General features: G+C 39.8%; 1 protein-coding gene across 5 annotated transcripts in view; it reads left to right on the top strand.

The window, feature by feature from the left end:
- LOC6031378 overlaps positions 1-13,260 on the top strand; it is an 81,081-nt gene extending 67,821 nt beyond the window's left edge. For all 5 annotated transcript variants that reach the window (XM_001842137.2, XM_038255741.1, XM_038255742.1 and 2 more), the window contains one exon: positions 11,883-13,260. In XM_001842137.2, coding sequence (XP_001842189.2) covers positions 11,884-12,771 — 888 coding nt within the window. In that variant the 5' untranslated portion in view covers position 11,883 and the 3' untranslated portion in view covers positions 12,772-13,260. The remainder of the gene's footprint in view (positions 1-11,882) is intronic.
- The last annotated feature ends 456 nt before the right edge of the window (positions 13,261-13,716 follow it).

Below are 13,716 nucleotides of genomic sequence, written 5' to 3'. Positions count from 1 at the left end.
TTGCATTGCCGCCGGTATCTGAGCTCTAAGGATGCTCAGGTCGTCAACTTGGGACCTCAACTTCCCAAAGCCTTATCCTTCCTGAACACCCCAAGCAAACGAGAGGCTCGTCCACGACTCGAAGCCGTAGTGACCTGGGTAGCGCCTCCTCTCAGGACGGGCGGCGATCGTGGGATGGACCGGGTTTGGGGTCCAATTTCTGAAGCTGTGTGGCAACTAATGCGCGATAAATACGAGTCGCGGAGACCTTAATGCTGGTGCCACACTTTGTGGTCACGGCGCGGGCCATTCATAGTTGTACGACTCATTCATGCATTTCTGCTGGCGAGAATTGTAGAGTGGTGATCGAAGATAAAAAATGACCACGGTTTGGCGCCGTTTCGTTGTTCAACGCGGTCGCACGCGATCGAAAGCTCCCGCAGATCTGTTTCCGTTTGAGTTAATTTGTTGCAAATCTAGAACATGTAAAAAAATGAAAAGTTTATCTCTTTAAACTAACATTATACTGACTTCAAGCATGATCTAGAAAATCAGTTTTACTCAAAATCGCCACCAAAATGGCATGTCATTCAATATTTCCAATTCCTGGAAGTCGCCCATCAACGCTCGTCGTCGTGATCCATATTACAAACCAAATGACACGTATATTTCCCCCTAGACGTCGCCCAAACCAAACGACGAAAAACTAACAAGATTAACCGATTCCGATAAAGAGAGGAAGGTCGCCCACACCTTTCCCAGACAATAATAACTCCGAGCGGGGCGCGCGGAGAGAAGTGAGAAAATGAAAACAACCATTCAAAAGACATTCCAAAGCGGCTTAGAGGGTGAAAAAAAAGCCCAGGCAAAACGAATCCGAAGGTTTGGTGAATGGAACTTACAAAGCTTCTAATGAATGGGATCCGTATTTTTTTTGCGCTCCTTTTGTAAGACAAAGATCATGTTCACACCTTGCTTGGCGCTGGTTAACGAAAAAGAAGAGGAATGTACTGATGTCCGGAATTTCGGGTCCGGAAGACCGCAGGATGCGACAAACGGACGTGCTTTCGATCACCGTTTCTAATTCGTTTAGTGGGAATTGAGTTGAAAAAGGTCGGAAAGGACGTGACAAAGTTGACTTTGAGGAATATATTTTTTTGGAATCATGCTTGAAACTTTCTGGTAGAGTTCAACCGAAATTGTATTTTTTAATATTCAATTTCGATTGATTTAAAATTTTAACGAGATAATACTGTCTTCAAGTAAAGTAGGGGTGGCCAAACTTGACAACTGGCCGCGCTAGGAATCGATCCCGAAAAGGATTTTTTTTTTGAGTTTTCCTTTTACCATTTTATTTTTTCCTATATCTTTTCGGGATCGATTCTTATCTCTTTGCGATCTTCTACAAATTTCGGGTATGAATCAATTTGATTGGGAGAAGGTTTTCTAAACTTCTCTAAGAATAGGTAAAAAGTGTTTTTTTTTAAGTTAATTGATCAAATTCCATACTTATTTCAGGTCACTAAACCTTTACCAAATGGGCTCAAATTGGCTTCTGAGGCCATATTCTATAGAAATTACGGTTGATGTGCTAAAAATATTTTTTTTCAATTTGTGATCCAAGCGTGTTAATTTCAAAAGTTCAAAAACAAAACAAAAAAATAAGCGATATTTTCGCAATAAACTTTACCTATTTTTATAAACAAATCACATCACTTCAACTTTGTCAATAACTTTTCTCTATGCAAAATTGGCAAATTTAAAAAAGAAATATCAAAATTTATGTTTCATTCAAAGTTAATTCATTTTAAAATAAATAATAATTACAAATAAGACTACTACTTACCACCGGATCTTTTTATCCAAAAGATCAGAAAATTTCCTATAATAATATTGCCAAGACAAGAAAATGTGGTTTTCTCTACATCACCAAAAATGGTGTCGAATTTTTGAGTTACGATAACTCAGCAACTATCCGTCCAATTTTCAATGACAAAAATGAAACTATCGTAAATTGTTTCAATCTTTCGAATCCAAACATTACCGAAATTTTTATATAAACCCTATCATTTCAAAAAGCTCAAATATACTAATTTTCAACCACATCAAATGTAAGAATCGAATAGATTTTTTCATTGTCTTTGAAACAAATTTTTAGGAAATTTTCTGATCTTTTCGAAAAAATATTATCAGAGATTGTCAAACTTGGTCATGATTTCTACAGGTAATAAAAATAAAGTATTCAACAATAAATCGATTTTTAAGTGCTGTAACTTGAAAACATCTTAAAATAAATCAATATTTTTTTCTCGATTTTTTCCAGCTTTACAAATTTAGATTTTTTGAAAAATGGCCAGTGTTGCAAATGAGTGATGAGCAATTCTCTGAGATTTCGGTCATCCGATTTTTTTGTATTTTTTAATCCTGCTGAAACGTTTTTGGTGCCTTCGGTATGCCCAAAGAAGTCATTTTGCATCTTTAGTTCGTTCATATAATTTTCCATACATATTTGGCAGGTGTCCATACAAAAATGATATGTGAAAATTCCAAAATCTGTATCTTTTGAAGGATTTTTTTGATCGATTTTGGTGTCTTCGTCAAAGTTGTAGGTATGGATATGAACTATACTAAAAAAAAGATACACGGTAAAAAAATTGGTGATTTTTAATTTCACTTTTTGTCACACTTGATTTGCAAAAAAAAAACTCTTTTTTTTATTTTCTGATATGTTTGAGAGGATATCAATTGCCAACTTTCCAGAAATTTCCAGAATGGGCATAAAATCTTTGACCGAGTTATTTATTTTTCGATAAGTAAAGTAAGTAAATCTTTCCCTGTTCCTGAGAGGAACACCCTTGAAGAGTATCGGGGCCGGCATTTACAAAGCGGATTCAGTGGCAGTTTCATTCTCAACTTAATGTTAACATGTTAAGGTTAATGTTAACATTCCATAGGTCGCCTCCCTAAGGTGTCGTGATAAGGTCCAGTTTGTGACGATACACTACCTTCCCTTTACTAAGCAATCGATTCCAGAAGGGAAAAGATCACCAGTTGTGTTTGGTCCGAGCCGGGATTTGAACCCCGATCTACCGCTTACGAGGCGGAAGCGTTACCACTGGGCTACGTGGCTCGGTCAAAATTTTTATAAAGGCACCGTTTGCAAGTTATAGCTATTTTTAGGTAACTTTTTTATCAAAATAGTCGCAGTTATTCATTTTTTTTAAATTAGTGCCCATATTTGCCCACCCTTGAAAAAAATATGTTTGAATAGCTGAAAAAATTCTCTATATTTTGCTTTTTTGAACTTTGTTGATACGATCCTTAGTTGTTTAGATATTGCCATGCAAAGGTTTAAAAACAGTTAAATTGATGTTTTCTAAGTCTCACCCAAACAACCCACCATTTTCTAATGTCGATATCTCAGCAACTAATGGTCCGATTTACAATGTTAAAATATGAAACATTCGGGAAATTCTCCGAACTTTTCGAAAACATTATTTAATTTTTTTTTTAAATCGAGACTAAAATTTCAAAAGAGCCAAACATTCAATATTATGGTTGTATTCAAAAATCCTTCAAAAGATACAGATTTTTGAATTATCACATATCATTTTTGTATGGACACCTGCCAAATTAGTGTGGAAAATTATATGAACGAACTAATAACGCAAAATGGCTTCTTTGGGCATACCAAACACCAAAAAAGTTTCAGCCGGATTAAAAAATACAAAAATTAAAATTTAAGAAAAAAGACCGATTCCGTAGAGAACTGTTCTGATATGAAAGCTATCATTTGATTATCTCTGTACCAAAACATCAGAGAGTATAGAGACCGTTACTACAGCTTGTGAGATCTCTTCTTGTGTCTCGTGATTCTCCGCGATGACATTCTCTCTGAATCACTCCTCCCCTTTTCCTCGACTATGCGCTCTCAACGCTGAGTATCTTAATCTCTCCAAAAACTGTAATGAAAGATCGTGAGACGACAATTCGCGATTAAAAGCTCAAAAATTCCGACAGATGGCGCAAAGCATCGAAGAATGACGATTCAAATTTTCGCTGTTCGGTTACATAGGAATGCTATCTTAAAATTGAATTTACAGCTCTTTGAACAACTTTTGAGAAAAAATTCAAGTAGTGCAAGTGTAAACTTTTTGCCCGATTTAAATTAACGCAATAAAAAAAATTTTGAATTTTTTTTTTAAATAATATTGTTAAAATGATAGAGCATCAAAAGTTATCAAAGTATCAGCTCGAATTTTTGCTCAAAAGTTGTTTGAACGCTGGAATTTAACAGAACAGAATTCGCATACATAACTTCAAAGGGCGGAAATTTCAATCGACATTCTTCGCTCTGTTCTGCTACTCAGCACTAGGTATCGCATGTCGTTTGGCTCTTGAACGGCAATTAGGAGCCGACCACGCATGAAGTCCCGTTAAACTGCACTTGCGAAATTGGTTTTGTAACTGCTTTTGTGGTTGAACGTTGTTGCGGTGGGATGAAGAGAATGAGAGAGAAAAGGAAACTGAGAGGAAATGAGAGAGAAAAGGAAAATGTCAAACACGAGTGTGGCAATACTGTCAAATGATTTTGGACAAAATGGTGCTATGGATCAATAGATTGCATTTTTTGTCACCAAAAACATATAAAATAAGAGTTTTTTTCAAAAAATTTAGTTTTGCGCAAACATTTGTTTGGGGTTAAAGTCAAGTTAATTTTTTTTTTATATTTTGGATTTTTGAATATTTCATTATCTTTCTTGCACAGAAAAAAAAAGTTGAATTTTGAAAGGTTGATAATTTGATACACAGAAAAAAAAATGATGGTAATATTCATCAGGAAATGGTGACAGATTTTGTGGCAAAATAAATGATACATTTTACCCCAGAAAATGATGAATTTTCATCAGTTTTTGATGAATATTAATAAGGTTCACATTTTTACACATTTTTTATGTAATATTACACAAATAAAGAGGTAATATTCAACCTACCAAATTTTCAACATTCCAAAATTCAACTTTTTTTTCTGTGTAGGTTGAATATTACCTCTTTTTTGAGTAATATGATGAATATACATCAAAAACTGATGAATATTCACCAGTTCCTGATGTAATACTAACCATTTTTTCGACACAAGATCTGTCACCATTTCCTGATGAATATTACCATCATTTTTTTCTGTGTGCCAAAATTTTATGGAGACTCAGAATGTCGAACAAAGTCGTTGAATCCTTCTGCGACTCTGGGTTCTCAGGAAGGGTCAACTCGACCGACTTCGGCTCAGATTCTAAACAGTTTTAACATTTTTGAAAAACAAATGTTGAAATAGTTCAGTGACTTTTACATCACATTGATTTGGGACCATCCATTAACCACGTGGACACTTTAAGGGGGGGGGGGGGGGTTTGGCGATTGTCCACGCTCCATACCAAAAATGATTTTTTTGTATGGACAATTGTCCACGAGGGGGGGAGGGTTCAAGATTTCCAAAAAAGTGCCCACGTGGTTTATGGTCTATTTGCATCATGGGAGCGTTCTACAATTATGTTACGTGGTTAGATGGAGAGAATGTTATGGGAAGTGCGTTACAAAGGGAAGGAATTAGGGACATTCATTCATTGTTTTAAAGGAAATCTCCACACTGAAACTTATTGGTAACTGAGTGGTAGCGATATTTAAAAACAAAGAAGAGGACTCATTTCAGCTTTCTAGTTGCGCCAGCAATAAATTGGCAATCTGGTCTCGACAAACACATCACCTTTTGCGGATTTACCAAATCGAAGCGATCTTGTAACATGACTCGGGGTACCATAATCGGTGGGCACCTTAACCATTTCCAAAGGTGGGCTTTGCGAACCGCCGCCGCTGCCGCATATTTGATGAGATGGGTTTGATATTGAAATCAGCAACCATTTTGGCTTATTACCAATTATCAGTTTCGGACCACGTCGTGTGTGTGAGTGCGTCTGGATCGCCAGGTATCGCGTTACCATACTTTGACCACAGAATCTCAGACAGGAAAGTTTCGAACATTGCCAGAAAGTAATCTGGTAATTTCTTCTGATTACTCTTTGAAAATTTTAAAATGGCCGTTATTTTCCCTCTTCGCCATGAGATTCAAATTTACATCCACTGCTCTATGCCACTGCGCCCCAAAGGAAGAGTTAGTCACTCCCGTTGATGATGGGGTCTCTGGTCCGTCGTTAATTAGTCTGTGTGTCTTGAAGATTTTTCGGGGGGGCGACTCCATTCGAAAAATGCGGTGGTGGCGCCACCGTCGCGGCCAGACCGCAGCCGATCAGGGCCCATAAATCAAAGTAGGACAAATTCAATAAAATAATGTTATATTTAGCCGATCTTGCTGTGGTTGGTGGAAGGTATCTAAACCCGTCGGTCATAATCCCTGGCGCTTGACTTTATGGCCGCCCATTGTGTGTGCGTACCTTCCAGGGTTTGCCAGATTTAATCGCAAACGATATTGCCGCGCATTCCAGACGGCAGATTCACGCGTAGATTCATCAACCGCGGATATGACGTCCAATGAGTATTTGGCATTATTTTAAGCGTTATGGGTGGTTGTTGTTTTTTTTATAAATATTCCGTGAATAACTCATCAAACAGCCAGTCAGGTATTTCAGGAATGAAGAGGTGGGATAATTTTCGGCGATTGTTTATGCTGGAAATAAACAAAGTCGGAGATGAACGCTTACGATTGCGGTAAATGATTAAGGTTTGTTTTTGCAAGCGAAATTCTATCAACAAGTGTAAGGATACGAATTCATTCATTAAAAATCTGTGATGACATCACAGTTTCATTTGCATTTATAACATGAGATCAGGTGAAATTAGAATGAAGCGTCTTAGTAAGAAACTCAAATATTTCAAATGCACATCTTCTAAGTCAGTCCTTTTCGCAGGAGACACCCACGAAGACGTTTGGAAAGTGACGCTGCCGTCCTGGTATGTTCCGTCATGGGACAAATCCGTCCGGCTTTTGTCAGCCCCAAAGCCGCGCACTGATGACTGCGAGATAAACGACAAATTTACATGAACACTCACTCGGCGTGCGGCGTGTAATACATATATTAGCTCAAATACTCATATATTCCCATTGTTTGGGCAGCAAAGGCTGTAATTAAAATTCCATGCGCGCGATAATTGAGATAAATGGCGATAATACGGAGGAGAGACCTCATCTGTCAGTGATACTCGCACACACTGAAAGTCACAATGCTCCAATACTGGCAAAGTGTCGTAAAAATTTATGGGAAATCGTTAACGACACGACGGACTGCGGCGTGGAATTGCAGCTTTGTAGTGCACCCTTCAACCTCCAGACTAGAAAAAGGTTGTACAACTCTTGATTGGTTCCATTGTTGACACATTAGCTTAATCTACTTTGGCGAATCAGCTGACTGAATGTGAGAAAGTATATCGTCGAAGTCCTTCTCTCAGACTCAGGTATTTCTTAGCTAATGAGCTGTTATGACAGCTTTCAGGTGTAATAAAATTCATACTGCGAGTCGACGCTGTCGTGCTATCTTGGTGCACGTCACGTTTTAATGTTTGACCTTGAATAAACAAATAACAGAGCACGCAATATAAACAATAACAAACAAGTTTTGTCTGGTTCACCATTCTGTGAATTTTCCAGAAGTTTAGTTGAATTTGGTTGCCGGAGTCCCGAGTTTTGATAACAAATGTTTCCGGTAGTCGGGCTTGAACGTGTGTCAAACGCGTTCTGACCTGTAATCCTCTAGGCCAGTTGTCATACTTACATCACGACAAGATTGCAACTTCTTTCATATGAAAAGTGACAATTGAATTTTGAGGATCTGTGATGGTCAAACGGTGAGGCATTGTGAGCTGCACAAAATGGCGTTCTCAACTCAAATTGGCAGGTGCGACAAGATAGCACGACAGCGACGAAGTACGGAAAGAATCGTCCCAGGGCACACACCACACATCTAATCTACATTGAATCGAACAGAAGGAATGTCTAGGGGTTTGAGGGATGTAAGCTCATACTCGTGTCAACCTGGCTGTCAACATTGTATTAGCGGCTTTAATTTAGATGATGTGACAGGTTACAACTGCTGATCACAAAATATTTTACAAAATCTGAACTGATAGATAATGAAGAGTGGTTCTCTACGTTTTCAACTTTCTTGAAATTTTCATCTGACCATGTCTCTGAAACTATTGGCCAAATTTGAACAAATTTGACACGTTTGCGAAATCTTCTGATCTTTTCAATAAAAATAAATTTATAATTTTTAAGTCAAGGGTTACTTTTGCTGCATCTTTGCGAAAAAATAGTCAATTTCGATTTACCCAATTGCATTCGACGGAAATTTATCCTACTTTCAGAATATGCTCAGCTTTGGCAAAATTGTTTTATGACCATTGGTGATATTTCGGGTTTGCGGAGGTGGTTTTGAGGTGTTTTTTGCTGATAGAGGTGCCTGAAACTTGAAGCAAATGTGAAGTTTTAAACCTTTTAAAGTTTGTAAAAGTTGGTTTGAGAAGCCTATATCTATGTAGAATACAATCACAACATCAATTTTTCCATGAAATTACGTTTTAAAATTTCCCCGCTGGTATTCTAGCCCAGAGAATGTGTCTTAAGTACTCTTCGATTGCAAATTAGATTTTGCATCAACAAATGATTTTTTATAATCTGTTTGTCCGGGTTATGGATATATTAAAAAAAAACACGTTTTTTTAAAATTCATATCTATCATCACACACTAAGGCTCAGAAGATGTAATTTTAAGTCGAAAAAATCATTTTTTTGTGATTTTAGTTAAGTTTAATTTAGTGATAAAATCTGGAGTATTTTTTTAAAAAAGGTCCAATAAACCAAATTTTCAGTTGTTGCTTTTTGGGTATTTTTTAATACCCCTGACTCAAGGCGGTTTCAAAAACACCCAAAAAGCAAAAAAAAACTAGAAATTTGATTTATTGGACATTTAAAAAAAATCTCCAGAAATGTTAAGTAATAAAAAATCTGATTTTTTTCCGTGTACCTTTTTCCTGAAAAGTCTTAGTAAATCATAACCTACAACTTCGATACAGAGATACAGGGGACTATGGTATGGAAAAATGATGATGACCTCAAAAATGTTCTTAAGTGATCTAGGATTTCAAAATCCAATATGGCGGTGAGAAATTATTTTAAGGTTCTGAAAGCCACTCCCGGTCAGCGGCCATGATTACACAAAAAAATACAAAAATTACAAAAAATTACAAAAAAAACGTTACTTAATCCACCTTAAGGTGGTTGGTGCCTTCCTCGCATTCATGTTGTATTTGAGGTGATATTTACAAATTTATTTAAGAGTTTTTTTGACATAGGACTATGTCTCTACTTACTATATTGGGGGGCCAGTTCAGAAATTCGATCCAAAGCGTCACTTTTAAGCGTTAAAAAAGGGGACATTTTGAACGCTTATATCTTTTTTCCCTGTGAATCAATCCAGACGGTTGGACCACCAATCGAAAGAGAAAGACTTCAGCTATCGTTTAACTAAACTAGTCAGATAGTTTGACTAAACATAGTTAAAGCACTTAAAACATGCAATCAAAATGAGTAATTTTTCAGTACATATCGGACAGATGACCAATCAGAGCGAGCGTATGCATTCGAGACCTTGCCCCTTTTGTGCCGTTCTCCGGCTCTGCCGCTATTTAAGCAGAAAATTTCGCAAAAGCAAGTCACTTTGGAACGAGCACTCCAACTGTGCACGTCGGGCCGGCGCGGAGCAGCAGCAGCAGCAGCCAATAGAAGAAGAGGACCAGCAACCAGAAGGAAGAACCAGCAGCAGTAGAAGGAGGAAATTCGAGCGAAGAGGACCGGTGGAAGTCGCTATGGCCGGTGCCCTCAAAGAAGGTTCCTCCGGGGCCTGGGGGGACATTTACAGAAACATACGAGTTGTGGCAATATGGGTATCAAAATTCATGGGTTTTAATACTGAACATAATAATGGCCATTTCGACAGTAGTGGCCACAACCTGGAGTGGCCGGTGCCCTCAAAGAAGGTTCCCCCGGGGCCTGGGGGGACATTTACAGAAACATACGAGTTGTGGCAATATGGGTATCAAAATTCATGGTTTTTGATACTGAACATAATAATGGCCATTTTGACAGTAGTGGCCACAACCTAGAGTGGCCGGTGCCCTCAAAGAAGGTTCCTCCGGGGCCTGCGGGGACATTTACAGAACCATACGAGTAGTGGCAATATGGGTATCAAAATTCATGGTTTTTGATACTGAACATGATAATGGCCATTTCGACAGTGGTGGCCAAAACCTGGAGTGGCCGGTGCCCTCAAAGAAGGTTCCCCCGGGGCCTGGGGGGACATTTAAAGAAACATACGAGTTGTGGCAATATTGGTATCAAAATTCATGGTTTTTGATACTGTACATGAAAATTGACATTCCGACAGTAGTGGCCACAACCTTGAGTGACCGGTGATCTCAAAGCAGGTTTCCCCGGGGCCCGGAGGGTCTTTAACAGAACCATACGAGTTGTGGGAATATGGATATCAAAATTCATGGTTTTTGATACTGAACATGAAAATTGACATTTCGACCGTAGTGGCCACAACCTGGAGTTGCCGGTGCCCTCATGGAAGGTTCACCTTGGGAGAACATTTATGACAATTTTGCCGACAAATCTATAAAACAAAATAAAATAATGTTATTTCAGATTTCACTCTCGATTTCACTAGCAATCCAAAAACACATTCAAATTGTTTGGTCCTATGTCTTTCGGCTATGTCTCTGACATACCATCTTGAACTTTTTTATTTTTTTTTTTATTTTTTTTCATTTGTTTTTCTTTTTTAAATTATTGATTTTACTTGAACAGCAATTTTGAATTCTTTTTTTTTTACCAACTCTTCAAAATAAAGGTGAAAAGTCTCATAAGTTATATATTTCAAAACAAAATGATGCAGCAACATAATTAATACAGATTTTTTCTAGAAGAGACGCAGACACTGCTTAAGCGATGTGGCAACCGGGCGATACGCATGCAAGAGGGTGTGGTTGCCAATCCCCCGCGTGGTCAAAAAGTCAAAAAAGCAAAAAGACCCGGCCTTTGAGGTTATGCAAAAATCACCCTTTTTTGTAGCTTCAAAAAAACTTTTTTTTGGCATAACTTTAAAAATACTTCACTAAACAGAATAAAATTTAATAGGGTCTTAGGGGACCTCAAAACGAACAGAATAAGGTGGATCCGGACAAAATCGGTACAGCCAGTTCTGAGATAATCGTGTGGAAAAAAATCATGTCTACACACATCCCCACAGACATTTGTTCAGAATTTGATTCTGAGTCGATAGGTATACGTGAAGGTATATCTAGGAGTCGTATTTAAGAAGTTCATTTTTCGAGTGATTTTATAGCCTTGCCTCAGTGAGGTGAGGAAGGCAAAAACATTAAAATCTTGATTCAGATTGTATCAATCAAAAATGTATTTTTTTTTGTGTGAAGCATGAACATATTAATTTTTGAGTCCAATTTACTATTTCTGGGCAGCGAATTCAGAACCATCCTTGACAGTAATTGCCCCAAGAGTGAATGACACAATCTTTGACCTTTAATTGCATTTGGTTATGGAACAGGCAATTCACTACTAAAATTTGTTGAAAAGTGAATACTTTGTGGTATAACTCAGTTGAATCATGCAACTATTTGTTTAGAAAGATCTCTAATTGAAAATGAAGAATTTGACTGATTCACTTCAAATGAGCAGTTTATTTGCTCTATCTCCGGAAACCCATCGGGGAAGTCGCGACTGTTTCATGCCACAACAGTTCAACAATTTGCCATTCAAAAGTTTATTATTGAGTCCGCATTCTTCTAACCATCTCTCTCTCTACCGTCTTTTGCAGAATGAATCTGACGATGCGACTGCTAGCGCTGGCGTCCTGCCTGCTGCTCTACCCGACCTCCTCCGGCCACCGGATACAGCTGTCCGACTCGATTCTGGACATCATCAACACGCGGCACGTGGAACGGGTGCTCGCGGAACGGCGCATGAACGCCTCATCGCGCGACGAGAAACGCTACCTGGTTCAGAACGAGCTGGCCGAGGACGAGGACGGTGGTGGTGGTGGCGGAGGAGGGGCGACCGAGGACAGCAGCATCGGGTCCGATCTGTACCAAACGCCCGAGGTGGCGATTGACTTTGACTTTAACGGGAGACGTCACGGCGCAGGAGGAGGGGCGTTCAACGAGACTGGGGGTTATCAGTATCAGGCGGCTACGTCGTCCTCGTCGAATGCGGACATTCTGGCCGATCTGCAGGCATACCGCGGCGATAAGCTGCTCAAGTCGAGCAAGAACGCGCTGGTGGTGACGCGCAAGGAGTACCTCAAGAAGGACTGGTGCAAGACGGAACCGCTGGTGCAGCGAATCCGGGAGGAGGGCTGCCTTAGCCGGACCATCATCAACCGCTTCTGCTACGGACAGTGCAACTCGTTCTACATTCCAAAGTCGCCCAAGCGGCCACGGCGGCATGGTGGCCAGAACAATAACGGTGGTCGAGGTGGTCACCACCATCGGAACGGTGGCACTCCGGCTCCACCCCGGGAGGTCGACCTGGACTTTGAGGACGAGGACCTGACCGGGCCGGCCTTCCGCTCGTGCGCCTTCTGCAAGCCGAAAAAGTTCACCTGGATCACGGTCACGCTGCGGTGTCCCTCGCTCGTGCCCCAGCTGCGCCGGAAGCGCATCCAACGCATCAAGCAGTGCAAATGCATCGCCGAGCCGTTGAACTAAGTCGCGTTTTTTTTTATTTTTTTGTTTTGTCGTTCTGTTATTAGGCGTAGAGTGCGTCAGTGTGTGTGTGCGTCACAGTGTGAATGATTGTGATTCTGAGAGGGGGCGTCAGGGCGCATTTACGCCAATCTCCGACGCGTCCAAAAACCAAGAAGTGTAAGAAAGTGTAGGTTTTATTCTCTCTGTTTGTTTCTGTAAGGTTATTATTTAAGGTCTGTTTTGTTTTAAGTTTTGGAGAGACGCCGTTAAGTTCGTCGACTACGGCGCCGCCGACGCCGCCGCAAAGTATTGTGACTGTTGCGTTAATTCCTGTGTGCGAACACTTTTTATTGCCTTTTAATTGTTAGGTTCATCGTAACAATGATTTAAGGCGGTCGTTAGAGACTCAACGCCAGCATCTAAAGTATTCGAATGCAAAATCGATTCCGGTAACTGTAGGTAAAATACGATAATACTTGAAACATCGTCAAACCGTCTCCTCAAACTCTACAAAATTTCGACAATCCCGAACGCTGATTCATAGTTTGTAGCTGTGGCTACCGAACTCCGTGGTCACATCCCCCCGCAATCAACAACAGATTTATCGGATTAGTGCCACAATCCTCACACATTTGGCCATAATCGATCGATCAAATTTCACTGCTGCCGCCGGCGGATTATCCCGCCAAATTGGAGCCCCCTCTGGCTCTCTCTCACTCGATCGTTTGTGGCATTGTTATTCTAATGCAATGCAAACAGGTGCTGATTTTGGGGGAGGTGACGACGACGAGGACGACTTGTGATGAGTGAATGAGTCACCTGAGAGAGTGGTGTTCCAAATCGTTTCTAACCACTTTTGAAGAGGACGCAAGCCCCCAGAGGATGAGGCAATGCTGCTATGGGAATAAATTTGCGTAATAAATAGTGGGAACATCAGCGGCTATGGAGAAGTACGTGTTCTTCCGT

The sequence above is a fragment of the Culex quinquefasciatus genome, chromosome 2 (genome assembly GCF_015732765.1).
Source record: "Culex quinquefasciatus strain JHB chromosome 2, VPISU_Cqui_1.0_pri_paternal, whole genome shotgun sequence".
NCBI lineage: Eukaryota > Metazoa > Arthropoda > Insecta > Diptera > Culicidae > Culex > Culex quinquefasciatus.
Note: the sequence above shows the minus strand (reverse complement) of the source record. Positions and strands in the feature narration are given on the sequence as shown.